This window comes from Syngnathus acus, chromosome 15, assembly GCF_901709675.1.
Source record: "Syngnathus acus chromosome 15, fSynAcu1.2, whole genome shotgun sequence".
NCBI classification, from domain to species: domain Eukaryota; kingdom Metazoa; phylum Chordata; class Actinopteri; order Syngnathiformes; family Syngnathidae; genus Syngnathus; species Syngnathus acus.
In genome coordinates this window covers 6,488,281-6,515,319 of record NC_051100.1, presented here as the reverse complement: position 1 = coordinate 6,515,319, position 27,039 = coordinate 6,488,281, and the positions used below count along the sequence as shown (strand labels likewise).

Genomic DNA, 27,039 nt, shown 5'->3' with positions numbered 1-27,039 from the left:
ACCTCTGTCGCCATGTTGCAGCGATGAGCTGTAAGCATGGATGTGGATGGACGTGTCCGGCTTGGAGGACGACGACACGCGTCTGCGCTGTTGTCGCGTGCTACGGCGGCGCGGCTCGTGCAGCCTGCCGCAAGTACAGCAGGCGCGAGAGTGTGTGCGTGCGTGGGGATGATGCACGTGTGGGGAGGTGTGTGTGTGTACATGTGTATCTATTTCACAGTTTTAGTGGGGAAATCAGTAAAATTGGCATTGATTGAAATGTATATTCACCTTTAATTCATTTTACTTTTACTGTATTTTTGTTTAGTGATTGATTTAATGAATAAAAGGGCAAAATGAAACATTTCCACACTCCAAATTAAAAAGTCGGATATCCATCCATTCATCCGTCCAACCGTCCAACCTTCCGTCCGTCCATCACAACAGTCTATCCCCAACATGTCCTCAGTTATTTTATTTTATTGGAATGGATTACTGGCATTTTCATTCATTTCAATTGGGAAAGTTGATTTGACATTTGATTGGTCAGCATTTTGAATATGGTCACGGAACACATTAAAGTCATAAAGACTGTCAAGGCACCAGATTGTGCAATGTCGACTAGCACAATAAGGCAAGATTCAGTGCGGCACATTTTACATTTACAGCTCAGTACATTTTACAACTTCGACGGCACGCTTCTTACTGCCTTGAATGGCAGCACGTTTTAAAGTTCATGCTTTGCTTCAAGCATGCAGCCAAGAGGAGCCGCTTCTGCCGCGGTGGTCATGCGGCAGTGCTGCACAATCTCACATCAACGATTTACTGTGCCGTTAGGAAGTCATCCCATTAAACATTCATCTGGGCCCACTTTGATGCACCATTTGGTTTGCTTTCACAGGCAGCAACTTCCTTTAAGTTAATGAACCACACGGTCCGCCCCTGATTGTTATTTATTTATGAGAGGAAACTAATACATCTCCTTTATTTAACTGTATAGTATTGTTAATAAGATAAAATGTGCTTAAAAGATAGCAAGTGATTTCACATTGCTCTGTCTATTTTTAGGTAAAACTATTGCACTTATTAAACATGACTCATGACTGGGAGTGAAATGAGATGCTCTCGCTATCTAGCTCTGCATTTCCTCCCAGGATACGCTAAATCACATTCTTGCGCACACACGCACACACACGTACACACACACGCACACACACACACACAAACACACACACAAAACAGCACACACAAAACAGCACACACACAAAACAGCAGAAGTTGCGAATGAATGAAAAGAGAAGACAAAACGATGGAAGTGTTATGTATTATTTGTCAGGATCCTTCTCCTTACTCCTCTTTGCTAAGAAAGATCCTAATCACATATTTGTATGGAAATATGCACATTTTGTAAATATAAGCAAACCTGCTGAGCCGTAATTAATACTTTTAAAATCAACCCAAAATGCTTATGTAAGAAAAAGAAAAAAGAAAATGAAGATTGTTAAAGCTATTGTAATTTCTTACTATTATATTAAAGGACAAACTATTGTAAAATAGTCCAATATTCTGCCTGTAATCCACTATTTAATTCATTATATATTTTCTGACACCACAACCTTTTTTTTTTATTAACTCCCAGGTACCTCAGAATTGCTTAGAAATCATTTTTTCCGCTTGACATAAACTTGATATCCCGATGTTGATGTTTTTGGGAGAAATAGAAGCATGTTCATAGTTTTGATGTATTTATAGTTGGTTACATGTTGGCAGGTCAATTCTTTTTTTTTTTGGAAGGAAAGAATGTACCTTCATATAGCAGCCTCGCCAGCGTGTATAAAATTGCACTTCAGCAGAAAATAAGAGCTTTGCTTAATTCAGCCTGAGAGTATTATAACAGTGCACAAGAGGCCAATAGTTGTTCACATTTCATTCTCCACGTGATTTATATTCCAGTAGAACAATCTTGCTTTCCTCCTCACTCCAAACCGACACCTTCTATTAGACGTGTGCGCCGTGAATTGATGAAGGGGGGGAAAAAAGAAGCTCAGCTTCTTTTTCACACTTGCAACAACAGTCCTAAAGTTTTTGTGGTAAGCATTATGTTAAACTGTCAAATTACTCACACCATCACCAATACAAGCGAGTTTAGTGTAAAACGAATAAGAAACCAAGTGCTATAGTATATAATGACTGAACTGGACGAGATGGATAAAGCAGAAAGATCTCGTACTGACATTTACTGTGGACTGAGGGCCTCAGGTGACGACCATCAAGGCTTACCTGTTCTGAGTTTGGTCATGTGACATTCATATGCTTAATTCTGTTTTAATAACCAAAATATTGTGTTTAGACTCGTAGGACTGCATAGAAATTATTTTTGTAAAGATCATTTTTGACTTGACTTGCCCTTTAATGAAAACATTTTGATGACTTTTTGCATTAATATCTATTGAAGCTTGTCTGAGTCATGTTGTGTTCATTGTCCTCCGGTTTGTTTGTGTGCAGTGATTGTCAGTCTACTACATTCAGTCCAAGCTGAGCATACGGCACTGTAAGAGCGGCCATGCACAAGACAGCACAGTTTGTTGGAGCCTCCACTTACTGCATGTTTGCAAGTCTTCTGGGCCTCGTGCCACAGCAAACAGCCTTCTCCTATTGACTTAACCACAAGTTGTGGATTTGTCTCCTGTGCACAAATACACACATTCTGACAGTGGAGTACATCCAAAGACGTCCCAGCGTGACAGGAAATGAGAACTCACAAACCAAAAAAACATATTAAGTTGGAACCGTTCAAAGCTAATAAACATCTACTAAAATGCTTGGACAAGTCGAGTCCAAATAAACTAGAGTCCGGTGAAGTTCCACTTTGAACACTTAAACAAGTCCGTGCCATCCTGCACAAGTACAAGTTGCATGATTGGCAGTCTGCTTCTATATTTCAACACGCGGATGACTCCATTTTTGTAGCTTCTGTGGGAATTGTTAATGTGTCCTTCCTGCTGGCAAATCTTAAGTGACTCAAACATTTTTGGGATTTCAGAACTAGCAGATGTTCTTGTTTTCCGATATCAGCCATGTCTGGGAAAACGGGATTTTTGGCTCTGTTTGAAGAAGCAGTCAAAGCGGCTTCACTATATGTATTTATCACCAGAAGCCCGTCAGGCTGCTTAATTGGCTGAGTAAGGACACACTATCTGTACACAACAGGCGCATAGCTAGAAGAGTCTGCAAAAAATATTCAGTCACCAATCCGATGCAGAGCATTGGTTCCTCAATCACAATCTGTTCCTAGCTCACAACTATAGAAAAGAAACAGGAAGCATCCCTCATTTATGCTTTTTTGCTACCCCCGAGTAAGCCTGACCCAGACAAGCCAAAAAAGAAACAAGATGAATCCTATTTGTCGTAGTACACAAGCAATGCAGCAAAGAGACACACAAACACATGTATACATGATCCATAGGCGCACACAAACAAACCCACTGAATTATACATGAATCCATAACAAGGCTAAAAATAGAGCAATGTCATTAAATAAGACAGCTGGAATGACACACTGGAGGCAAAACATCTTTCAGTACGCTTCAGATCAACAATGTGATATTAGCTGCATTTAGTTCCAGTGGGGGGAAGAACAAAAGGACCGAATGGGCAAAATGCCTAACCACAGCAAGGATGTGATTTTCCTGCATGCAATTCCCAGTAGACAACAATATTGCTAATTTTGTGTCAAGGACGATATAAAAATACAACTCATGACCGCTTTGTGGGCGTCAGGAGCGGATGACATTATGCTAATAATTTGTAAATAAATTGAAAAGGAGTAAAGATAGTATCGCCATTTAAAAACTGGCCCATTTTATGCTGTGCGGCTGCATGACTGCACCGCAGCATCTTTTCTACGCCCGACACTGTCACAATGAAGACAAATGAGCCACAATATCACGACTGCAGCTGACTAAAAAAAAGAAAACAGTTGGGTTAAAAATAACCCAAATGTGGGTCAAAAATGGACCCTACTTGGTTCAAAATAAACCATTGCAAATTTTGCATTACAGTAAAATTATATTATTTATCATTTTATATAAATAATAATATTTTGTAAAATTATTTTTCTTTGCCTGTCTGTCTCAACATATAAATGTATCTTTTTGATGATCACATTGACCTACATTGGATTGGTTTTAGCGGAAACGTTTGGAAAACTTGCTCAAAAGTATCCATTTAGCGGTGAAAGTGCACCAGCCGGTACTGTTTGTTTGTTCAGATTTTTTTCATGCTTCTATTCAAAGGCTAGCCAGATCAAGATTGGCTTCAACTCAAAAATTTGGTTGCTGTTTTCAACCACAGCCAGGTATGTGAAAATGGCCATCCGAGAAAGCGACATTTGCAACTCACAAAAATCAGTATCCAGATTTTTGGGTTATGTTAGCTGACCCTTTTCGTGCAATTGTACTTCAGTTCAGTGAGCTTTTAAGGGGGAAGAATTTGTGTTCTGTTTTCTGCTATTTTTTTCCACCCTTGTATGACATTCTAACATTGCCTGTACAATCAATAAAGGTTTTATGTCACCACTTGGGCCTAACTTTCCATTGCATTGAGGGAGGTGACTCCACACAATGTGGGAGGTGTATGTTTTAGAAGATAAACATGTGTATCTGGCACACACATATGAACATTATACTCCATTCCCAGCAAAGTTAAAAAAAATGCATGGGAGTGATGAGGCTCTTGTGTCCATTTTGCAAACAGGGAGACAACAACAGTAAAACATCAGTGTTTTTTTTGGCCCACAAGCACTTTTTGAATTTAAAGTCCTGTGTGGCATTCATGTAAAATGGACTTTTATGAGCTTCACAGCTTTTGCAAAGTCCTCTCCTGACAACATCACAAGCTGCTATACTGATCCCTGTGTGGATATTAGGATACCACCAGCAGTCTCCTCCCAACGGAAAGACAGGAAAAATGACCCTGTCAAGAATATAAGACAGAGTGGAAGAAAATCCTCTCTCCCTCAAATGTTGGAAGTACATTTTGGCTGTACAGTGCAGCCTAAAAATGGCCTGGCTCATCATCTTCGCGCTAGTTTATCCCGTAGAAATTTGACGGGCTTCTTTCTCACCGAACCCATCCAAGCATGTCTTCACTGACCTTGCTTTATGCACTGGAATACAATAAACACATATTCACTCGAATCCGAGGTGTCAAAATGAATCAAATGTCTGACAAGAAATAAAATGTTCATATTTTAACAATCGAATAATCGTTTGGAGCCATGTTTTAACTAACGATTGTCCAAATGTTCTCATTTCAGGCTTTCAAACATAACTATTCTTTGATTTCTCAAGCCCTTGATGAAAGCAGAGTGATTTATTTATTTTTGTGTTTAATCAAAGCAAAACATGCGCAAGCAACTGCTTTTACTTTGGAAAACAATGATCATCAATCGTACTCGTTTGACATTGCTTAACTGTTGCTTAGTTGTTTATTAATCCCTACATAATAGCAAATAAAAATAACTACTTAAAAAACACCAATCAGGGAAAACATGTTTATTAATACACTTTGACGCAAACAAAATTGTAATTATTCGATTAATTAATGGAATAATCGATTCTAAACATATTCAATAGTGACAGCCCTAACAAGCATAGAATTATCCAGAAAGTCTCAGTAAAATGACGATTTAAGATTCAGGGGTGTATTGAAGTTCAAATACCACTCGGATACAAAGCTTTAAAGGGCCGCAATTGATATTTTCAAAAAATTAATTGGTGATTGAATGTCCCTTTCATTCCAAACAACAACAAAACAGAATTGGTGGAGCCGACAGTGAAGGTAAGATAAAGCAGGCCAGCTTCCTGCCTTCAGATGGCACAGCAGATGGTGAAGTCCTGTGGGGCCACGCCGTAGCATGCTGTAATCCAAGCCTCCGTTCACACCCACTGCTCCCTTCCCGCATCGTTTACCAGTGAAGGCTACATGCTATTATTTTAATGGTCACGAGATGAGTCAAATACTGTGCAAGCTAGCAAGGTCATTTTGGCAATAGAAGGAATGGATCGACCAGTACAGGTCCCAAGGCCAAAGATGTCTCCAGCGCTCTCTAGTGGATATCCACAAATAGAATGCACAAACAGAGAATGCAATTTGACTTTATCTAATCATAGCATCACTAGTATTTAGACCCTGGTGTGTTGGGTGTTTGCTTAATATTGTTTTATTTGGAGAGAAAACTAATCCCAGGGTTATTATCAGTTCTGTAATTCTTTCTGTGTTTTTGTTGATCTTGGCAAATGTCAGAAGGAATTTGAGATATCTAACTCGGCTTGTTTAGTTTTTGATTATTCAATTACAACCATCTGTTGAAATCACACAATATAATGTTTTTGTTTTCACCACAATATAGAAATCTAAGAGTCAAAACATGATCATACTGATGTAAATCAGAGTGTACTTATGTAGAAGTGTAATTGGCCGCATGTTGGTTTGAAGACTAGGCAACCTCCTCCCAAGAAGATAAACACAGGAAGTAAATATGACTCCTGATAATATCATATTATGATTATCATGTTTGATGATAAAAACATAATGAACATTCTGATCTCCCTCCAAAGGTGAATTTCAGGGCAAATCTCATCACAATTTAAATCGACAAACTGTCTGTATAGTTAATGCTTGGAAACACAAACTCTCCTTCATTGCAATAGAGCATTTGTTTTATTTGTTGCTAAGTCTGCTGTCACTATAGAAAAAGGATTATTTTGTTTTGGTCATCCATGCCAGCACCTTTGTTTGCCCACTGAGCTACACAAGGTGACAGCAGACCAGATCAGAGAACTTCGCCTGGCTAACCTGAGACAGGCTTATTTTTAGAGCCCACCTGGGTCTTGAACTCAGGAAATTGCACCTTCTCCTGTTCTCTGACTCGAAGCAACATGAGCTTTCACCATGTACCAAATAACCCATCACCTCTCCAGCAATGATGGAGACAAAGTAGCACACAAGAGAAAATATATGAGGCCCAAAAGTGGAAGCACGTCACTGGGAGAAAAGCTGCTTTACATTTGTCGAGAACCAAGACAATAATTTGAAAATGTGGGCCGGGTCAAGAGCTGGATCCAAGAATGAGACCTGTTTACCTCTTGGAAGAAGACAGACATTTGAGGGGGAGTATGAAAAGCTTATTGAAAGAGCTCCAGCAGCGATGCACCACAATCTGCCAAGATTCTCTTCAAATGCCCGAGCTTCTACGGATCTGCTTCCAGCAGTAATGATTCATAGTCATTGATGAAGTGTTCCAGACACTCGTCAAAACCTGAGCATGTGTCAAACACCAACAATGACCCAAATTTCCAGGTGCAGGCTGCTCTGGAATCTGTGGATTGGTAAATTAGTTCCAAACATGCCAAAATTTTAAAGACTCCTGAGGTCGTGTCTCTGCTTTGCGTATTCACGGCTGCATGTTCGGAACAAGCAGTTCTACCCATTTGTGTGGGATGTCAGCAGCTGGTACAGGAATGAAGGAATGGGAGAGGCATTTTTGGGACAGTTGTAACCTACACCTGGAAAATACAGTAAAGGCAGTTGAGGACGACGTGGTCTTTGAAAGCAGATGTAATGATGTAATGGCAAAAAAAGAGTGAAAAACTGCAGTTGGATTCTCTCCTTGTGGATTTTTGGGGTTAAATTAAGGCAGACTACAACCTGGCCTGGTCACCTGTCAATCACAGTACACATACAGACAAAATCGACCAATCCCTCATTCACACAGTCATTGAGTGGGAACTGAAACCACGCTGGCTGAATGGAAGTCATGCGAATGAACCTCGACACCGACAGTGACATGAATGCTGAAACTTTTGTCTGAATAATGCTAACAATCCAACCGGCATGTCAAAGCAAATAGTTGATGGTTTGTTGAACAAGTAAATCCGGACCACACACACACACACACACACCAGGATTTGGATGTTTACATCATCTTGCCTTTTAATCTATTTTGCTTGTGTTCCAGTTTGAAATTAAGAAACAACTTTGTTGTCCAGATTTGGGAGTGACTGAAATAAGAGGACAACCAGTGAGCTTGTACTGTTACTGATCATCTGTTGAGAAAGGGCGACAGGAGGCGGAACAGATGGACAAGTCAACGTGGAGGTCAACCATGTAGGTGGGACTGCTCGGGAGGTCTACAGAAAGGCTAGACAGAGCCACCAATCTGCTTTGCAGGTCTGTCAAGAAGCCAGCCAATGTGCTACTGTAACGCCCATTAGAGAACCACTCCAAGATGATAATGTGCAAATTGCTCCAAGGTAAGAAGATACCAGAAAATTCTGCCAGGTGCAGTCAAATAAGAGTGGCGGCCAGGAGTGGATGCGTGCATGTGTGAAGGGAGTCTTTGATGAGGTTCATAATGCGTACTCATCACCAAATACCTTTCCACACGCCTAAACCCAACCAGGGATCATCTGAATAACACAATAATGTTTCAGCTTCTTGTTACGCAATTTACACCTGTAAGATTGTTCGGGCCGGTGTGGATTACGCGTAAATGAAAGTTCGGAGGCTGCCAAACACATACTTGACTAATGACTGTGATATGGGAGCGGCAACATATACCCTCAGCACACTGTACCTCATTGATGAAGACTGGGAAGATTTTCCTGAGACGAGGCGTGCACCAGCCAGGCGCTCTCGAGCCTGACAATTTTCATCTGTGTGGCAGACATGGAGAAAGTGAGAAAGACGAGAGAATTATTATGCCTTTCTCATTCCCGAGTCGGCCTTGTCCAATAGTAGCAAAGGTGGTCTGGAATGCAGCAAAGTCGCCGCCCGCCCATGTTAGAGCCCGCTTCTTCTTTTGCCAACTTTGTACAGTAGCGCGTCTGGCCGCTGGAATGGTGAAAAGCACCATTGTACTTAACCATTGACTTTGTCAAATTTGTACTTTATGTAGTGGTTTGTTCAGCAGGCGGAATATTTTCATTTCAGTCAAGGGTTTCGTTTTAGCTCTGTATGAAAGCACTCATTGAAATACATAAGTTCTTCGAGCTGTATGATAACGCTAAAAAAATTCTTGAAGTATGATACAAGGCCCTGTAACTTAGACAGTATATATTTATGTCATTTAAATATGCTGATAAAGTTATAAAACCAGTTTGTTTATAGTGATACAATACTGCAAATGTCGGGTTTTTTTATGACGTGGGCCCTCAAGAATCATAATGGATTATTGTTATTATTATTGCGACACATTGGTTTTGGTTTAAAATGGAAATTTTGGGAGAATTCCAGGGCTCTCTCTAAAAAAAAATAGTACATTTGTTGTACAGGAGGACCGGTACAAATTCAGGTCACGCATCGATACAATACTAAAAAAAACAAAAAAAAAACAGGTTAAAGTGCAAGTGGTCATAAATCACACGAGACAAAACAGTTGTTTATCTAAAAAAATTGGTTTGAAGCAGCCAAGCATTCTTAGGGTGAAAAACAGTTTTACCGAGAGGAATAAAACATTTAAACTTTGATCAAGAGATAAAAATGCCCTGACTGAAATTTGTTGGAAACCTGCCTCACTTTTTCCCCTTCCAAGAAAATCTTATTTCAAGCTCTGATGAAGGCTGCATGCCAAAAAAGCAACATTTTCCGTCCGCATTTTGAAGGTTTATTATAGCCATGCCAGAGTAATTTCAATAGTGTGCCTTGGACTTATATGTCTACACACATCCTAGTCAAAAAGCAAAAAAAGCACTGGAATCCTTCATACGGAACTTTTTTTTTTTCTTCCCCCAACTTCCTTTAATTGACATCCTGCATGAGAAGCAACAAACCTGAGTGCTCTCACAAGCTACATGGACCCACGACGTACAATCGATTTTCATTGCAATTGCACTATGGAATGAGTATTTAGGTTTTAGTTTTAAGATTTTCTTTTTTTTTAATTTGTGGTATATATCTACTGTACACCACATTGAATAATTTAGTGTGGCTCGCTTTAGTAAAGTCCATCACTTTGCTTTTTTAGCATTCTTGTGCGATAAAAGGTATTCCGATAATCCGCATGATATTTTTTATGACACACAACTATGTAGTGTTTGGCTCTCGTGGGCCTGAGAATGAGGAAACGCATCCTGAATGATTTGAAATAATGACTTGTGAAGATCTAAGTGCCAGGACCTTTTTCTTCCATGAGGCAAAAAAATGTTATCTCATGATCTTTCACAGAGATACGGGAAAAACACGCCTATCTCTCTCTTTTTTTTTTCCTCACTAGAGGTGACTTAACTGATGACCCTGGTCATTATAGAAATGAGCAGTGAGGGCATAAGGAGACACACACTGATAGAAAGACACACATACAAATACACATGCACACAGGATAAAGATGACAAGATAACATGAAAAGTCACTGAGGGTTCTTAATGACATATTTGGAACCATCCCCAGAGAGACGATGAGACGGCTTGCTCAACGCGCTCGTCCGTCAAACAGATAAGTCGACATCATAATAAAGTGTACGGATCATAAATCACAGAAACCTCACCCCACGCAACTCATTCACCCTTGGCTTCACTTGACTAACTTGGATGTTTACTGACAGCCAACCTTTGTCAATAGAAAAGTAAGGATTAAGGATCATCATGTAGTAATTAAAGACATGAACCGCATGAAATACCATTATTTTTTATTTTATTTATTTGTCTTTTTGCAATTCATATAAATATCACAAAAGCAGTTGATGAGATTTGATTGATAACTCCCACTACTCCCCCAAAATTATTGTCATTCTGTAATAATTCCCACAGCTTTGTATATTTGTGTCGTTAATATAGCATAAGTGTTAAATAGGAAAGATAATTTGACACCCAGTATAGTTAACCATAATCATGTGACCATCTTTTCGGTCATCTGTCACACCCACAGATAAGAGTTGAAGCAGCTTTACATAAAAAATAAATAATGACACATAAAATGATGAAGTGATATCCGAGTCCATCTGTATATTTACACACAAGTAGCACCAGTGTGAATTCTAGCAGAGTGGTAGCACATTTTGGCCGAACATGCTGACCACAGCCGTCGTCTCTGGCACTGTGACAGTGAGGAAGTCTCCCATTGCTCACAAGATTTTACTGGACGCCTAACACACTTACACACACTCAACTCCTAATTTGCTTACTCTTTTCTCCTCTCTGTCTCTACGCATTGGCTTCCATGACGGTGATGTGTTCAAAGAACCTTTAGAAAAGCCCAGCTGAAGCCATTTGGAGGGCTTGTTGAGATGGGAGGTGTGCGTGTGTATGGCAGCCGAGAAGGAGGAGAAATGGCGTGTTGGAATTGTAAATGAGCGTGACCCCTGATGTCTCCGAGAGAAAAAAAGGGGCAAACGGTGACAAATCCTCAGCGAGTGAAAGCAAACAGTTGTCACATCTCACCGCGGCGCGCTGTGACAGGCATCAATGGCCTCAACCCTTTCTGACTGTGTGGTGTTAAAGTCCTTCGACATCATTTCATCACATGCATGCGTGTGCATGCGTGTGTCTGTCATGAACCGAGCCAAGAGTCAAGAATCGTAACGTTCTGAGTACACCACGGTCGGATTGTGTTTGCATGTGAACAGTGTGAGGAGGATTTTGGATCTCATTGAGGTCAGGTGGAGTCAATGACTCATCTTTGCTTTAAAAACAAAGCTGATTGCTAAGCCGATTATGAATATTTTAATGAAAAATATGTTGTGGTTTTGAACTTTCAAGTGGAGGACTCTGCAAATACACCACATCTAATATTTTGGCGATACAAAGTCCTGCATAGTAACAATTGTAAGAAATGACAATATACGAAAATAAAACGTATGATGATGACAATCATAATTACTACTACTACCGCTATAACTAATAATAGATGTAAATGTAAACTTTCATGGGACTTAAGGAGATGTATTTAATGGCAGCCAAAGAAGCAGAAATGGAACTCGGTGACATTTATTGTTATTTTATTATATTGATATAAACTTGTTTAAACTTCTCTTTATACGTGCACTCGAATGGCCATTAAAATCTTACTTGCCTGCACAGCTAAGAAAACATCTTTGGATGTGTAAGCCAAAAAAAAGTTAAGCACACTTATAAATAAAAGTGTGTTTAAATAAAAAGGCATTAATCCTTCTGTCTTCTTGTGTGGTTTGCATTCTTTTTTTTCGAGGAGGGAACAACTGAATGACACACTCACACTCACTCACACACACACACACACACACACACACACCAACAATTGCAGTCTCTCTTTTGAAAGCATGCTAAACCTCTGGGCTCAACAATACAGACTGGACCTCATCTTAAAGCTCTCATCCAATCAGACGGCAAAGAAGTGAAGAGTGGAATTGATTGGCCGAGACAACCATTGTTGATTGATTACCATGAAAGAAACTTTTGTTAGTTCTGCACCGTGAATGGATAAAAAGGAAACACGAGCAGTCTTAAAATAGGTCACCACCCACCCACCCAAAACAAAAAGCCCAAAACTTGGCTGAGATAGTGAGGCGTGTGACGAGACAATCCCACCACCTCACGGGAAACTGAGGTCCACAGATTATTAGCCGTGAGTAGTATTGATTAGTTGTGGTTCAAAGGTTAACAGAGCAGTCTGAAAACCAACTTGCGGGAATGTGAAGAGTGGGTCTGACGGTCTGGGCGCCCGTGTGTAATTAAGCTCAACTTATCTAAAGCAAACCGTCATATGCAAAGAGCGATGCTTTCATTAAGAGTGAGAACACGCTCGGGGTGGTGACTTCATCGTCCCGCCACGATGAAACCCGTTCGATTCCCAACTATGAGCACAAAATAAATCAACAAAATGGATCTGACGTGGCAGGCGGGGTGAGCTTGTTCAACAATTCGCATGATCACTTTGGGAATGCCGTACTTCCGCCAAAAAAGAGGTGTAAGGTTTATTTACTTAACTGCAGCCAAGGGAGGGCTTCACACAACACGTGTTTGGAGTATTAACAGTGATATTTATTAAGAAAGACTGGCAAAATCAGGCAGAATGGATGGAAGTGAAACTCGACAGTCTGTTTTCCTTTGGAGTCATTTTATCTCCTAAGCTACAGGCAAAGAACAACATGAACACTCGATCATGTGCTCAGATCTGTTCATCTCATCCAATCTCCAACTGTTCGCTCACATAGCCTCCCCCTGGGTCTTTTTGTTGATTCTGGCACAATACACCAGAATCATTTAATTTCATTTCCACCAGTATGACCCAGATGGCAAATTTGCGATGTGCTTTGGTAAGAAAATGTCACCAAGCAGCAGTTTAATCATGTCCAATATGAGGATGCATTTGCAAGGTAATGGAACTGTGAATTAAATCGACCCGAGTGAAAGTCTTTGCAAAAGACAAATGCCAAGTTAGAAGCATCCTTAGCACTGGCCATAAAAACGGTTTATTTTACATAGCGAGTATGTTTGTATGTACCCGTGTTTGAATGCATATGAGAGGCCTTCATTGGCAGACTCTTGAACGCTAATCAAGTGAGCAGATTTGCGCAGCAACGTGCTACATTGCGCAAGCCTCTGACAAAAACGTAGTCTGACAGCAGGAATGGTGCAGATGCATGATAGACCGACTCCAACTAAGAGGGTAAAAGTGTGTGTCATGAGTGCAGTTATTGGAGGAATGAGTTTTTAAACAGAAATACAACTTTGGCTACTTGCAAAGGGTTTGTTCTCACTCTTGTTTCAGAGGAGGGGTTAGTTGGCGGATCAGGGTCAGGAGGGTTGCTCTGAATACAAGTGAGACCCGCCCCCCGGGCTGCCATTGGCTCGGCTGGGTGTGAGTGAATCCTGGGGAGGCCAGTGAGAAGGTGTACGGCAGGCAAGGCTGCTTGGTCAGGCCGCCTGAGGACCTTTAAAGCCTTGGGACTTCTCATTAGAAGCACAGAGTGATACTGAGAGAGCAGGGTGCCACTTTTACAGGGGAACTTGGAAAGTAAACTGCGTATGCTCATCCTCTCTTGACTTGTTACCTGAGGTCGTGCATGCATACACACACACACACATAGCAACACACACTGAGAGAGAGAGGTGCATCTGTGTGCTTTTAAGGCTGAGTCTCCAGAAGCGGTGAAGGAATTAAAACTTTTGGGATTACAACGGGTGCACTTGATTGACTTTTTGGACACCTTGGATGAAGTCTTCCTGAGTTTTTGTTCCGAGCTTGAAAAGAAAGGTATGGCACAGGGACAAAAGAGCTCCAGGTGGGCATTTACCCAGTGCCCCTTCCACATGGCAATGGGCCTTTGGCTCCTCTCGCTCCTCCACCTCCTCCTCAGCGTGTCCGCCGCAGAAGAGTACGACTACTACAGCTGGCAGTCGGACAACTTCCACAACGGCCGCTTCTATACCAAGCAACCCCAGTGCGTGGACATCCCGGCCGACCTGCGGCTGTGCCACAACGTGGGTTACAAGAAGATGAGGCTGCCCAACCTGCTGGACCACGAGACCATGCCTGAGGTGAAGCAGCAAGCTGGTAGCTGGGTGCCCCTCCTGGCCAAGCGCTGCCACGCAGACACCCAGGTCTTCCTGTGCTCACTGTTCGCGCCTGTGTGCCTGGACCGGCCCATCTACCCGTGCCGATCGTTGTGCGAGGCCGTCAGGGACAGCTGCGCCCCCGTCATGGAGACCTACGGCTTCCCCTGGCCGGAGATGCTGACGTGTGATAAGTTCCCCATTGACAACGATCTGTGCATCCCCATGCAGTTCACCGCCAACCATGCCACCCAGCCACCAGGTACGCAAACATCAAAATGCACAAATTGATGTTTTTGCTCACTAATGTTACAAGGTTGAAAAAAATTGCAAAGTTTACATCTGGTGGGGTCAAACATTTGATGTTCAAAATTGACTGTATACCTCAGTAACACATTTTCCTTGAGATAAACTAAAATAATAGCTGAACTTTAATGCATTGGCAGGGGATGCGATGGGGTCACTACCCCCCTGAAATATATAATAATAATAATAATACCCCCCAGGCGTCAGGCGAGATAATTGACATGGATAATTTCAGATTTTTCCATTTTCCCCACATTTCCACCTGTCTAAATGGAAATTTTTAGGTTTGTTTTTGCTGAAAAAGTTCAATTTTGTTGAAAATGTGGATTATAAACCATAACAAAAAATAGTCCTATACAGGAGGTGGATGATTACCAAGATCTTCAATTTGATTCTGATCCTAAAATTACATTGTCTGGCCAAGCAGAAAGTCAATCATCTACTTCATCTAATTTTCATTATTGACTTTTGCACAAAAAGCGTAAAGCGCTTACCCAAACGGATTGACTGACATGAGCCTGCAGTTTCTAAAGCAAAACATTTTCTGGAAATGCAATGCTTTGGCTTCCAGCCCTTTGTTGATGACAGATGACATTTTAAGTGAGAGACAATCCAGAGGAGGTCAGTGAGGAAGACGGCAGCAGGGAGAGGTTAGAAGGACAGTGTTCATACGTCAAAGCGTTAACGATGGGCTCCCTGCCATGGCTACATGCCTCGAGCAAGGTCTGAGACAGACCTTGTGAGACTGAGAGACTCCAGCTGCCTGATTGTTCAGTGAGTTAAGACGAACGGACTGCAGTGTTCAACAGCTTCGCTGAAAAGGCGACACAGCTTTATCAGTAGTCGTCCATCAAGACGCAATCCATCATTCCAACAGGATGGAGAGATTGTCACGTCACTCAAAGGATGCACCGATGTGTCAATCCATGGTGAAAGAAGTCTAGCTGGCTTGCATTAACTAATGATACAAAGACGCGGTGATGAAAGACCAGTAGCGGGTCACTCCACCTATTTGGTGTCACGTTTTCAAAATTTTCAGCCAATTTATTCAAATGCAAGCTCTGGATAGGCAGTTGAATTTGTCAAAAGCTAAGCTATGTACTTGGAAATTTTTGTAAATCGGAATCCAACTCTATCTGAATCGAAATATCAGGATCCAGACGTAAAGGAGTAAAGCTTTTATCCTCAATATCTTAATATATTTTATTATTTATTACTTTTTATTTTATTTTTTTAATACGTTTTGAAGTGTACATTTTCCTTGGGAATTGAAGGCAGTTTTCTTTTTATTTTGGGATGGAAATCATTGATAAAGACTTCTTGAAAGAGGTAATAAATCTAACGGAGAAAAACTTTTGAGAGCAAAAAGAACTAAATATACAATGAAGTCTGTGTACCGGGCTACTTGGGCAGCTTGTTGACAATAGCGATGAGTGCTGAGAGGGGAAGTGAAGGAGCTGATGGGAGTCTGTCAACAGTGGAGGGCTTGGGGAGTCTACCCCCCCACCCCCATTTTTTGTTTCAGTCTACTGTGCCTTTGTCGGGCCTGGCAGCCAGCAGGCCAATTAGCAAGGGCGGCCAATTACCCCGCTCTCAGTAATTAGTCGACAAGACGGGACAAGGGAGGAATGGGAATGAGTGCAATTGTCCCGGCGAAGAGCCTGAGAGTGAAAGAAAGGTGGAGGAGGAAACGGAAGAGGAAAGTGTTTTGAATAAGTACTTCATTGTTGTCATTCCATTTATTGACTTCAATTGCCTATTAGCATCTCTTATCTGCTTCATGCTAAACGAGTGCACCTCCATTATGTTTATTCTATTTCAACGAACAAAAGGCTCTGTTTAAATTCTCACAAAGATGTAAAATTAGCTTTTACTCTACGCTCTGGGATGGAGCAAATGAGAGCCAGTAACACCAAAAACGTCATTTTTAGTCTTGTCAGTCAACTGTGTGTGACTTATCTTGGCTTTTAATCAAAAGTGTTCACAGCCAAGTGACAGCAATCCCACATAATAACAGTGGGAAAAGATTCAGTGGTGAAATTACGCAGAGCTGACTTATTCCATTAGGGAAAATGACCACGCTATTTTTATAGGACGGGGCTCAACTATGTGACATTGCGGCTCTTGTAAGCCATTCAAAGGAACACAAAGAAACCTTCTTCTACCACCTTCGATGAAAACAAAACAAGCGAGGATTCCTACTTGAATAACAATCAAAGGTGAAGCTCCATTACTGGGAGGAAGAAGTGCAAACACATGCAAAGATCATATCAACCCTAAAATTGGCTTAGTTGGGTTAAACAACTACATTACATTACTGTAACCTAACTATTAGACATGTGTGTGTGTGTTTGGAACACAGTGAACCCATATCACTTTCTGCCCGAAGGCTCAGAGCCTGACATTTTGACAAGAAACAAATTCTTAGATGAGCATGTGAGACCACCTCACGGACTCACACACATACACACACGTCTAATAGAGTAAAAGGATCTCGTCCAAGATTTTTTCTCACCAAATCGTCCACCGAAAGAAAAATCAAGCAGGACGTCAAAGAGAGCCATGACAAATTCACGGACATACAGTTGACTAACTTGGCTCATTCCAGCAGACACTTCATTAGGTACCCTCACAATTGAATGGGATCCCTTGTTCTCACTTCTTAAATACATCTCTGTGGTTCAAACTGGAGCTAGTGGTTTGCTGGTATAAAGCACCACATCACGTCAAATTCAGCAGTATTGGATCACGTCTGCGAAAAAATTGAAGACAAAACAGATGCTGTCTGAGAGGTATTCATTTAACGACGTGTTTATTATTGTGGTTGCACTCGGTTACAGTGGTGAACAGCTGCAATGCATAATACTGAAAGGTTGTAATGATCACTGTTGCCGCACTATATTTTGGTTAAATCATGATGAATATTCAATTTTATATTTACTATATGGAGGTATCCAACATATACATGTTGACTGCAAGTTTGAGTTTGGATTGGCTCAGTTTGCGGTCTATGTTGTAAATGGGCTGGTCAGTTGGGGTAAAATAGAAAAAAATATATTCATCAATTAATTTAAAATAGTTAAAATAGCACGACACCCTAAAAGTTCCCGGCCCACTGGGCATTTGCCCTGTATACAAGATGGCCAGTCCAGGTCTGGGTACTATATAAGTCTTGCTTGAATACATATGCTGCAGTGTAATGATCCAGTGTCTGATCCAACCTGCAAGGTGTCAAAGATATTGTCTGTCCTGTGAGTGATGTGGCGAGTGTAAATTACAACCATGCTGGAGTAAGACTGTCAGCTCCTGGCAACACAATGGACGCTACTCATGTGGCCCTGGCCGCTACTCTTTGAAAGGGAAAATGTGATCCAACGCACTCGCCACGGAAAACCACCTTTTGAAAATGTATTTTCTCTCTCCGTATAGAATTCCTGCAGATGCAAGAAGCGTGCTGCGTTTTAGGGGCCGCCCAGGGGGGCCGCCTGAAGGCCTACAATGGAGTCAACCGCTTCCCCTTCCCCCTCATTCCACTCTGTCTATTTCCATGCTACATTTAAACAGATGTTAGGGTTTCCAACTTAGATGACACGCTGTGTTACATCCCCCGTGCGGCTCCGTTTTTATGTCATCAGCGTTGCTGCTCATAAGTTGAAGAGTCCCAATGAGGTCGTGAGCCACACAAATTTTCAAAGGAACAGAAAAGATCATGTGAGGCTCGGGCTCAAGGGGATGAGGTAAAAGACATGTCGAGGGATCCTATGACAACATTGGGAGATTTGCTCATCTTTTGTTTGAGCTTCAGTGAGGTCAGTAGAAGTGCAGAGTATTAACTATTTCTGTTATGATTGTATACAGATAAGTCACACACAATGCCGTGGAAAGACCAAATGTACTGTGTAGGGAAATCATTTATAACATTTAAGTAAATCCATTTGAGAGACTGCTCCTGTTTTGGTTAGCAACAACATCAAATAGGTTCAGTGGTTAACTTTTTAATGTCCATCCCTGAATGGATAGTGTTTTTCTTGGTGAGGCATATATTTGAAGGAGGAATTTATTTGTCTAAAGTGAATGGCATCAGGCCAGACAACTAACTGTGATAAGGCGTCTGTTAAAAATTGCTCTTTGGGAATGGTGAGTATCTAACCATAGCGGTCTGATTCCCAGCATACAACAAAAATAAACACAATTCATTGCTATGGATGGGAACAGTGATGCTCATGACAAGTCAAGGCCATCCAAAACTGATGACAAATTGCATGGAACGGATGGAACGGGCACACAAATCACCGGCAGGCCCATCAACGCACAACACAACTGACATGATGCCTCAGACAGACGCCACATTGCAGGCATCCAAACTCTGCTTTTCTATCCAAACTCTTTAACTGACACAAGCAGACCTCCTGCCAACACGCCAACCACAAGGGAACTCAGATGAATTACAGAAGAGACAGAATAAGATGTAACTTCATTCCAAACAGACATAACTAGACTTTCTTCATGCGTGTGTGTTTGTATTTCCAAGATTTCTTTTTTTTTTTTTTTTCCATTGCCATCATTGATTACAATCTAAAATATGTATTCACACTTACATGGTTCGGATTTCAAATCTGGATTCAACTCAAAAAGGGGATCCAGCTCCAGCAATTTTTTTAATTTAGTTTTTATTAGTGTCTGTGATGTATAACAATGTCCAATACCACTAAAATACAGTAAAACTAGTAACTTTGAAGACAGAAGTGTGTTAAAGGGATTCAGAGTGTTAATAAGTGTCATCTAAATAAGTTCCAGTACCACTTTGTTAGGGGCTCACTTTCGGGGGGTTGTGCTGTTTTGCATGCTCATTGGTTTGCACCATAACAATTTGTTCCTAATATGGACAATTAGAGGCTTGCACCCAAAGACCCAACAAGGCTTAGTGGATCTCTCTCACAGGGGGGGGGGGAGTTGGGGGAGAAAGTGGCAGTTAGTCGACTCAAGACTCCCTCCGATGTAATGGTTAGGGGGTTCACCTCACCGCAACCCGAGCAGCGAGGCATGCTACACTTTGACCTCTCTCATTATCTGGCCAGACACTGAGGTTTGGGTTGGGGTGATAACCTTTCAACTGTGACTTTTAACCCCACTGTGTTCGCTTGGGGTGTGTTTACATGTGCGTCTGTAAACGTGTGACAAGAAGACTTGGACGTGGCGAAAGGGGAAATTTGTGGGATAATATGACACTGAGCCAATAACCTAAAACAAAAAAAACACAAAAAAAACAGACATAGATGAAGTCACACACTTTTGCTTTTTTAGTACGCGTCTGGTCTCTCAATTAGCTGTTTTGTTTGTGTGTGTTGGGGGGGTTGTCCAATATAAAACTAAAAATATTTATTGTTAGTCGTCATTGGAATATAACTTGGAAAATAATGTCTCTACTCCTTCGTGGGGACCTAATTACAGTAAATCAAGTTCAAAATAAACGTAAAAATATTTGCGTGTAAAAAGTCAGTAATTTGTTTTTAGGCCACTTGTTTCAAAACTGCATGCTGAGCTTCTCCTGTTGACTTTCAAGGTCACACCCTCTCTACCAAAATATGCACAGTCCCAAATTAAACCCTTTTTTTGCAGCGTCATTTTAGAGCAAACATCCTTCAGTCTGCTGGAGTGTGTAAGACTTGCACTGCAAATGGCTTCTGACAGGGAGGGAGGGATGGGGTGAGGGAGGGGGTGTTGCTCCAAAGGGCCTAATGATTTCTTACAGACGCAGCCTTCAGATTTGAGCTGTTTTGACCTTCTGAACGTCTAATGAAATGTGTAATTGTGCTCACAGGGGTCGTCATTAACGCGTCGTTTTTCATTCTTCTCGTTCAGTGTCAAAGGTGTGTCCCCCGTGTGACAATGAGTTGAAAGCAGACAACATCATGGAGCACTACTGTGCCAGCGATTTTGGTAAGTATAGCAGCACTTCAACCATAGTGGTACTCTTAAATAAAAAAAAAAATTGTTTTCTGTATTCTGACATTTCCTGTCTATACTTCTTGGAACTTGTCAGGTAAAACTGAGCAAAAGTAAAAAAATAATGATTTTGAGGAGATGGGAAAATGTGGATGATAGTAAGTTTTTTTTTTTTTTTTATGGTTTGTGAACTGAAGTAGCACATTAAAATATTTCATCATACATGCCAATCATCATGTGCCATAAAAAGGAAGATAAGATAAGATATAATAAACTTTAATGATCCCACAATGAGGAAATTTGCATTCTTTCAACAGAAATTAGACTGAAAATATTGCAAAATTCAGAGTTGGTTATCTATCGGGCTGATGAGAGCTATGATAAGAAATAAAAAACCTTAAAGGCTACACATGTATTGTTTTAAATATATATTTTCTCATATTTTATTCCACAATTTGTTAACCACAACACACATTTAAGGAAATTGAAGTTGAAGCTTATACTTCTATTTAGAGGAACTTTGCTTTGACTTACTTTCTTATTAAGTGATGTGTCAATGAAAGAGTCACTGAAGCCCACTCAGCACCATTTCCCAAACTTTTATCACCATATTCACCGTAATGACCTGCACATTAAGCCAAAGAATAATAAAACCATTATTCCGCTTCACTAAGATTTACTGTTGATGATGCACAGCAGCAGATTTGATACTTGATCTGAGCTTTCACATCTACGAGTCCAAACGTCTTTGCACTAAACTCAAAATGCAAGCTCATAAATGACCAAATTTTTTGAACACCAAGCTGTAATTAAAATGTGACCGGATCGGCAATGAGAACCATATTTTCTCAAGGCTCTTTAAATAAATTCCCCAATATGTCATCTGGCAATGGCACAAGCTCCTATAAAATGGCCATCACATTGTAAATCATATTTGTACACATCCAAACAAGCATCGCAAAGTACGTCTTCGTCACGACTCTATCCGCCCTAATAAAACTGGTATGGCTGATTGATAGCGGTATTACAAATCACTGTCCGACCGAAGATCAAAAAGCATCGCAGGGATTCTTCTTGGCCATTTAAATGAAACATGAGCAAGACATTCCTCTGGCTATTCATGTATGCCTGAGGGTAACAAATGAGGTGAGAATTCCACCAGTAGACAGAGCGAGATGAAGGCGAGGATGACTCCTTGATGCTATTGTAATGGCTGATTGTGGTTTGATCTCACACATGATCAATATTGCTCTTGTTAGCCTTGAAGTCATTTCAAGTCTGTTTCATGTTACCATTTTTTTCATCTGGTATATTTCCCACCATTCTTTGCTGGAATATTAAAAAAAAAAAAAAATCCCATGTTTTTGAACAGATTGGTCTTTTGTACAGTATCTACCGTATTTTCTGCACTATAAGGCGCACCTAAAAACCTCCAATTTTCTCAAAAGCCGACAGTGCGCCTTATATATGGACCAATATGGATTCGTGGATGAGGACTAATTTATTAAAGTAAGCTTTACGTGTTTATTTTGTGTGTTGTGTGATATTAACGTTTGAGCAACGTTGCGTAATTGATATATTGTTATTGTTTTCACTATTTCGAGTGTTACAATATTGTGATTGCATTAACGCTTGAGCAAGGTTGAGTTATTTATTCTATGCGCCTTATAATTCGGTGCGCCTTATATATGAACAAAGTTTTAGAATGGGCCATTCATTGAAGGTGCACCATATAATCCGGTGCGCCTTATAGTGCGGAAAATACGGTAGTAGTCTCTGTTTTAAGAAAAGTACAATTGAGCATTTGGGACATCACTGTATTGATTTTTAGTTCTAAGAAGGCACTGCTTGTCACGAGGATGCAAGCCAGGTAGCTCAAGGATCTCCATTGAATTACATTATAATAGGCAGCCATATTGAGCTCTCAAACATACCTGAATGTATTCATTCATACATAGCGAGACATTCAGACTTGTAGGCACGCAAACGATGGGAGTCAGACTACACATTTGAGGCCGCACAGCACACACATTCCACCGCATAACACGCTATCTCCTCACATGCAGCGCGCGCATATCAGGAGATGTTTACGGAACACTAGACAGGCAGACGAGGAGAGAAATGGCCGTCTTCCAAGCGATCCGCGGCGATGCCTCTCAACGACCCCCGTGCCTCCGCCTCTGCCAGGCCCGTGATTAATTTCAGCTGTCAGAACGGAGGATTCCAGTCTGGAGTGGTTGGCAGCTCCATTTTGGTCTCTCTTAAGTAGAGCTACACGTTTCTAAACATGAGCCTCGATGGGTGGTAGGAGTCGGTACTTCATTAGATCGATTGAGCCAAGACTTCTCGGTCCGACTTCTGCATTCTTAGCGCAAGCACTGTTGTATTTTTGCTGTCAAAAGGCAGGGCTGCAAGTATAAAAACATAAACCTGCAGTAAATCTAGGTGAGATTTGGAAAGATTAGGCCTAAAAAGGGAATTCTACGAGGAAAAAGTAGGTAAAGAGACCTTATTACACCAGTCCTGTGTGACCTTCCAGCTAAATACAAATACATCTCGTGCAAAGAAGCAACATAGATTTTATTTTAGTGCCATTACAGTCACAGTGAAACACTCACAATAGAAAATTGGCTCTACCTCACTTCCTTTACAAAGGCTTTGAAAAAAACCCTTCCAACTGGTAGCCCATTTCTCTAGTATGATTTTCTTTATCCTCTAATGAGAGGTATGGAACTAGTTTTCATCCCAGGCCAAAGTAGCGTTATGGCTGCCCTCAAAGGATTTGTCATAACTGCACTTGACGTTATATTCTGTTATTTAAACAAAGTGCCACCAGAGGATTCTACACTACGTTCCTTTGAACTCTGCAAAAATAAAGGTAACATGCATAAAAATCCAGCCAAAACCTAACCCAATTATGTGGCATGCTTTGGCACAATTATTTATTAACTCATTCAGTGCCAGCCCAGTTAAAATGGATCTTTGACGTCTATCGCCGTCAATGGAAGTGAATGAATCAACAAGGTAACAGCGGTTGTATTTAAGCCCATCGGGATACTTCTTATGTCTTCCATTCTAGAAGTACAAGCCAATGTGAAATTGCTCAACTGCAATAACCAAACTATCTTCTCTTTGTTTTTCTTACCAGTCCTTAAAATGAAAATAAAGGAGGTGAAAAAGGAGAAAGGCGACAAAAAGCTGATCGCAGCCCAGAAGAAGAAAAAAGTGCTGAAGCAGGGCGTGTTGCGGAAAAAGGATATGAAGAAGCTGGTTTTGTACATCAAGAACGGGGCCAACTGCCCGTGTTCACAGCTGGACAGCCTGGGCTCCAACTTCCTCATCATGGGCCGCAAAGTGGACCAGCAACTGCTGCTTATGTCCATCCACAAATGGGACAAGAAGAGCAAGGAGCTCAAGTTTGCCGTCAAGTACATGAAATCCCATCAGTGTCCAACCTACCACACCGTCTTCCAGTGATGCAACTCGCCGTCCCATCTGCAGAATCCATCGCAACTCGACATGCTCATGATTTATTTTTCCAAAATCCACCTTTGATTCACAATCTCACAAAATGTGGTCCAAAGACCATAGGGTAAGGCTTTTATTTCTCCAGCTTTAATATTAAATGGGAATAGGGTTATTATTTTTTGTGTGTCAAGTAATACAGGAGGCTGTTCACATGACAATTTATTAGGATTCTGCACAAAAAGTACTGCACTGTATTTGGTGGGAAACGGATGTATTTTATATTGCCTGAAATAGCTTTATTTTTATATTATAGCATTTTTTTTTATTTTTTATGAAGAGGCCAGGACCCAATTCCTCTAAAACGGGGCAGACACTGCGTAAATAAGCATGGGTCAAAATCATTTACAACCCTAACGCTATCCCTGACTCCTGAAAACTTAAACATTAATGTTAGCCAAATCAAACCATGCTAAACCAAACATTGACCCAAAACACCCAATTCCAGAACCCTAACCCAAAGTATAGTGGAGGGGTATTATGCCATAACTTTTTTTTGTGTGGTGCATATCTGCAGGGGTTGTACGTAGATGGAAGTATTTTTTGTGCTCCTTCCTACTAAATCATCATGAGAACACGCCGAGTTGAGTAAATCACTTGTACAATATCTGACAGCAGTATATGCAATTAGACACTAGAAATGAAAATAGGAGCCGGGATATTCCGAATTCCAGCTGAAATCATGTTTGATTATGTAATGTCTATTGTGAGAATGAGGGAGTATTGTTTTTTTTTAAATTGCAGAGGAGTGATTTGCTAAATGTGGACTGTGCGGGAAAAGTATAGACAGCCCACATAGATGATTTGAATTATGGACGAATTAGGTAATTCCCATGCATAGATGATTAGGAAAGCATTTCTCCCCTTCGGGGGAAGACGAGGTAAGGAGTAAGATGAAGCGCTGAGAGACAAATTGACTGGAGGATGCTGCCATTGACTGTGTGGCTTGAAAGATGGAAACTTCCAACATTTTGAAATGGAAGAAAGAAAAGAAAGTTCCTAAGAAGAAGCCAAGTAAAGAGACTCTGGACAGAGCCAATGATGTCACCTGTACTCATTGTTTCTTTTCTGGGTTAATGTTTTGTTTTTTTAGGGGGGGGTATTTTTTTTCCTTCTTTTTTCTTTAAATGTTTCTTTTTTTGTACTTCTGTGTTTCACTTTTCTGTGGTATGATAGCAAAATCACATTTACACACATAATACAAAACAAACATAGTGCCTAAAGTTACTGTTCTTGTCACAATAAAAGATTAAATTTAACCTTGACAATATTTCTTACAATCAGTTAACCTGTAAGTAGTTCTGTTACTGAAATGCAACATGTAAATGAATAAAGTATATTTGAAATTTTTTAAAGAACATGTATTGAAAATATTTTGTTTATTCTTTTATGTCCCAGTTGTAGCTACTCTTTTTTTACTTTTACTTTTGTTCTTTGCGTCTTTATTTCATGCAATTCATCAACCTAAAAAGAACTACCACATGTGTCTTTTAAAATACTACCTTTACTGGATTTTTCATAGCCTGCAAAAATTCTTTGTGATAACACAAAGAGTGATCAATGCAATGAGTAGTAAATGAAAACCGCTTTGTGTAAAAGTGTTCGGTGAAACAGCAGCTGTGCAGAAAATGAAAATTACTCGAAGCTCAGGTGGTAGAAAAAAAAAAGGTGATCGAAACGAGGCGGCAGACAGTTGGCCGAGTCCCACACACGCATAAGCGCACACACACATTCCCATCAGCACCCACTAAGAGCTCACTTAGTGTGGTTAATAAGGGCCTGATGAGGGAGCACAACACACACACACACACACACGCACGCACACACACACACGCGCACACGCACACACACACACAGCTCATCCTCATACCTATGAGACTTTAACTCAAACAGATGTTAATTTGATCAAATAAACAAAGTGTAATGTTAGAAAAACACTGCAGAAAAGCAACCCCCCCCCCCACACACACACACAGTTAAGATTTTCCTATGTAACTCAACTCTCCTGAAGCCTCTTTGTGGTGCGTGAATCTACGTGTGAGTGAGATCTACACACACATACGTACCTACTGTAATACATACTGTATGCACTCACATAAAATAAAGCACACCCAAACCTATATATATTGTATATATAAAAACGTTGCACACAGAAGAAAGAGCACATTGCTTTCATTGCAGTGTGCAGATAAGTACAGTGGAATAAAGGCCCTCTGTCTAGCCACATGTCATCTACGCAAACTAGCATACATTAATCTTAACTGCCACACATACAGTAATGTATATTAAAATCAGACTTCTATACCTTTATGTGCATATTACTCATTTTTGTAATTCTGCATTTTTTTTTAGAGGGCATGAAACCCAAGAGTGAGGTCAAGGAGGCATTTCAAAGAGTAAAGAATTACTATTACTCTCGATGTTCCTCAAACTTAGCAGAGAACCATTAAAACTGATTTAAACGGGATGCCAACATCGTTTGGATTCACTGGACCACCTTGTCTGCAGGAAAGAAAGGAAGTCTGGCGAGGAATAAGAGCGTGCAGGCACAGGGCCTTGTATGGACAAAATACTGTATGTCACATTTTGTCATGTCTGTATATTAGGTAAGTGCCAATATTCACGAGTAGTCGAGGAATCAGTCTCAAATGCTGAAGTCAACACTGCCTTCCACATGTGGTATGCACACAGCAAAGCAGCTTTACTCAAGAGTTTTGTTGCTTGAAGTGCATATTTTATAATCCTTGGAGCA

General features: G+C 40.7%; 2 protein-coding genes across 3 annotated transcripts in view; one reads left to right on the top strand and one right to left on the bottom strand.

Annotated features, from left to right (window-relative positions):
- Nucleotides 1-27,039, bottom strand: part of golga7bb (golgin A7 family, member Bb) — a 56,912-nt gene that overhangs the window by 9,968 nt on the left and 19,905 nt on the right. The window contains exon 2 of one of the 2 annotated variants that reach the window (XM_037271109.1): nt 8,618-8,696. Coding sequence is in view for 1 of the 2 variants with exons in the window: in XM_037271108.1 (XP_037127003.1) it covers nt 3-38 (36 nt within the window). In the remaining variant the exon portion in view is untranslated. Of the gene's footprint in view, nt 1-2; nt 154-8,617; nt 8,697-27,039 lie in introns of those variants that run through there. The other variant, XM_037271108.1, reaches the window with a different exon arrangement.
- sfrp5 (secreted frizzled-related protein 5) lies at nt 13,890-25,647 on the top strand. Its single transcript, XM_037271084.1, has 3 exons — nt 13,890-14,772; nt 20,679-20,756; nt 23,911-25,647. The coding sequence occupies exons 1-3, from the start codon at nt 14,214-14,216 to the stop codon at nt 24,237-24,239; spliced, it is 966 nt and encodes a 321-aa protein (XP_037126979.1). The 5' UTR covers nt 13,890-14,213; the 3' UTR covers nt 24,240-25,647.

Bases quoted from the DNA above. Each gene is read 5' to 3' on its own strand.
- sfrp5 (XM_037271084.1), top strand. From the start codon at position 14,214: ATGGCACAGGGACAAAAGAGCTCCAGGTGGGCATTTACCCAGTGCCCC. The intron at 14,773-20,678 runs GTACGCAAACAT...CTTCTCGTTCAG, and splicing joins CCATGCCACCCAGCCACCAG to TGTCAAAGGTGTGTCCCCCG. The intron at 20,757-23,910 runs GTAAGTATAGCA...TTTTCTTACCAG, and splicing joins CTACTGTGCCAGCGATTTTG to TCCTTAAAATGAAAATAAAG.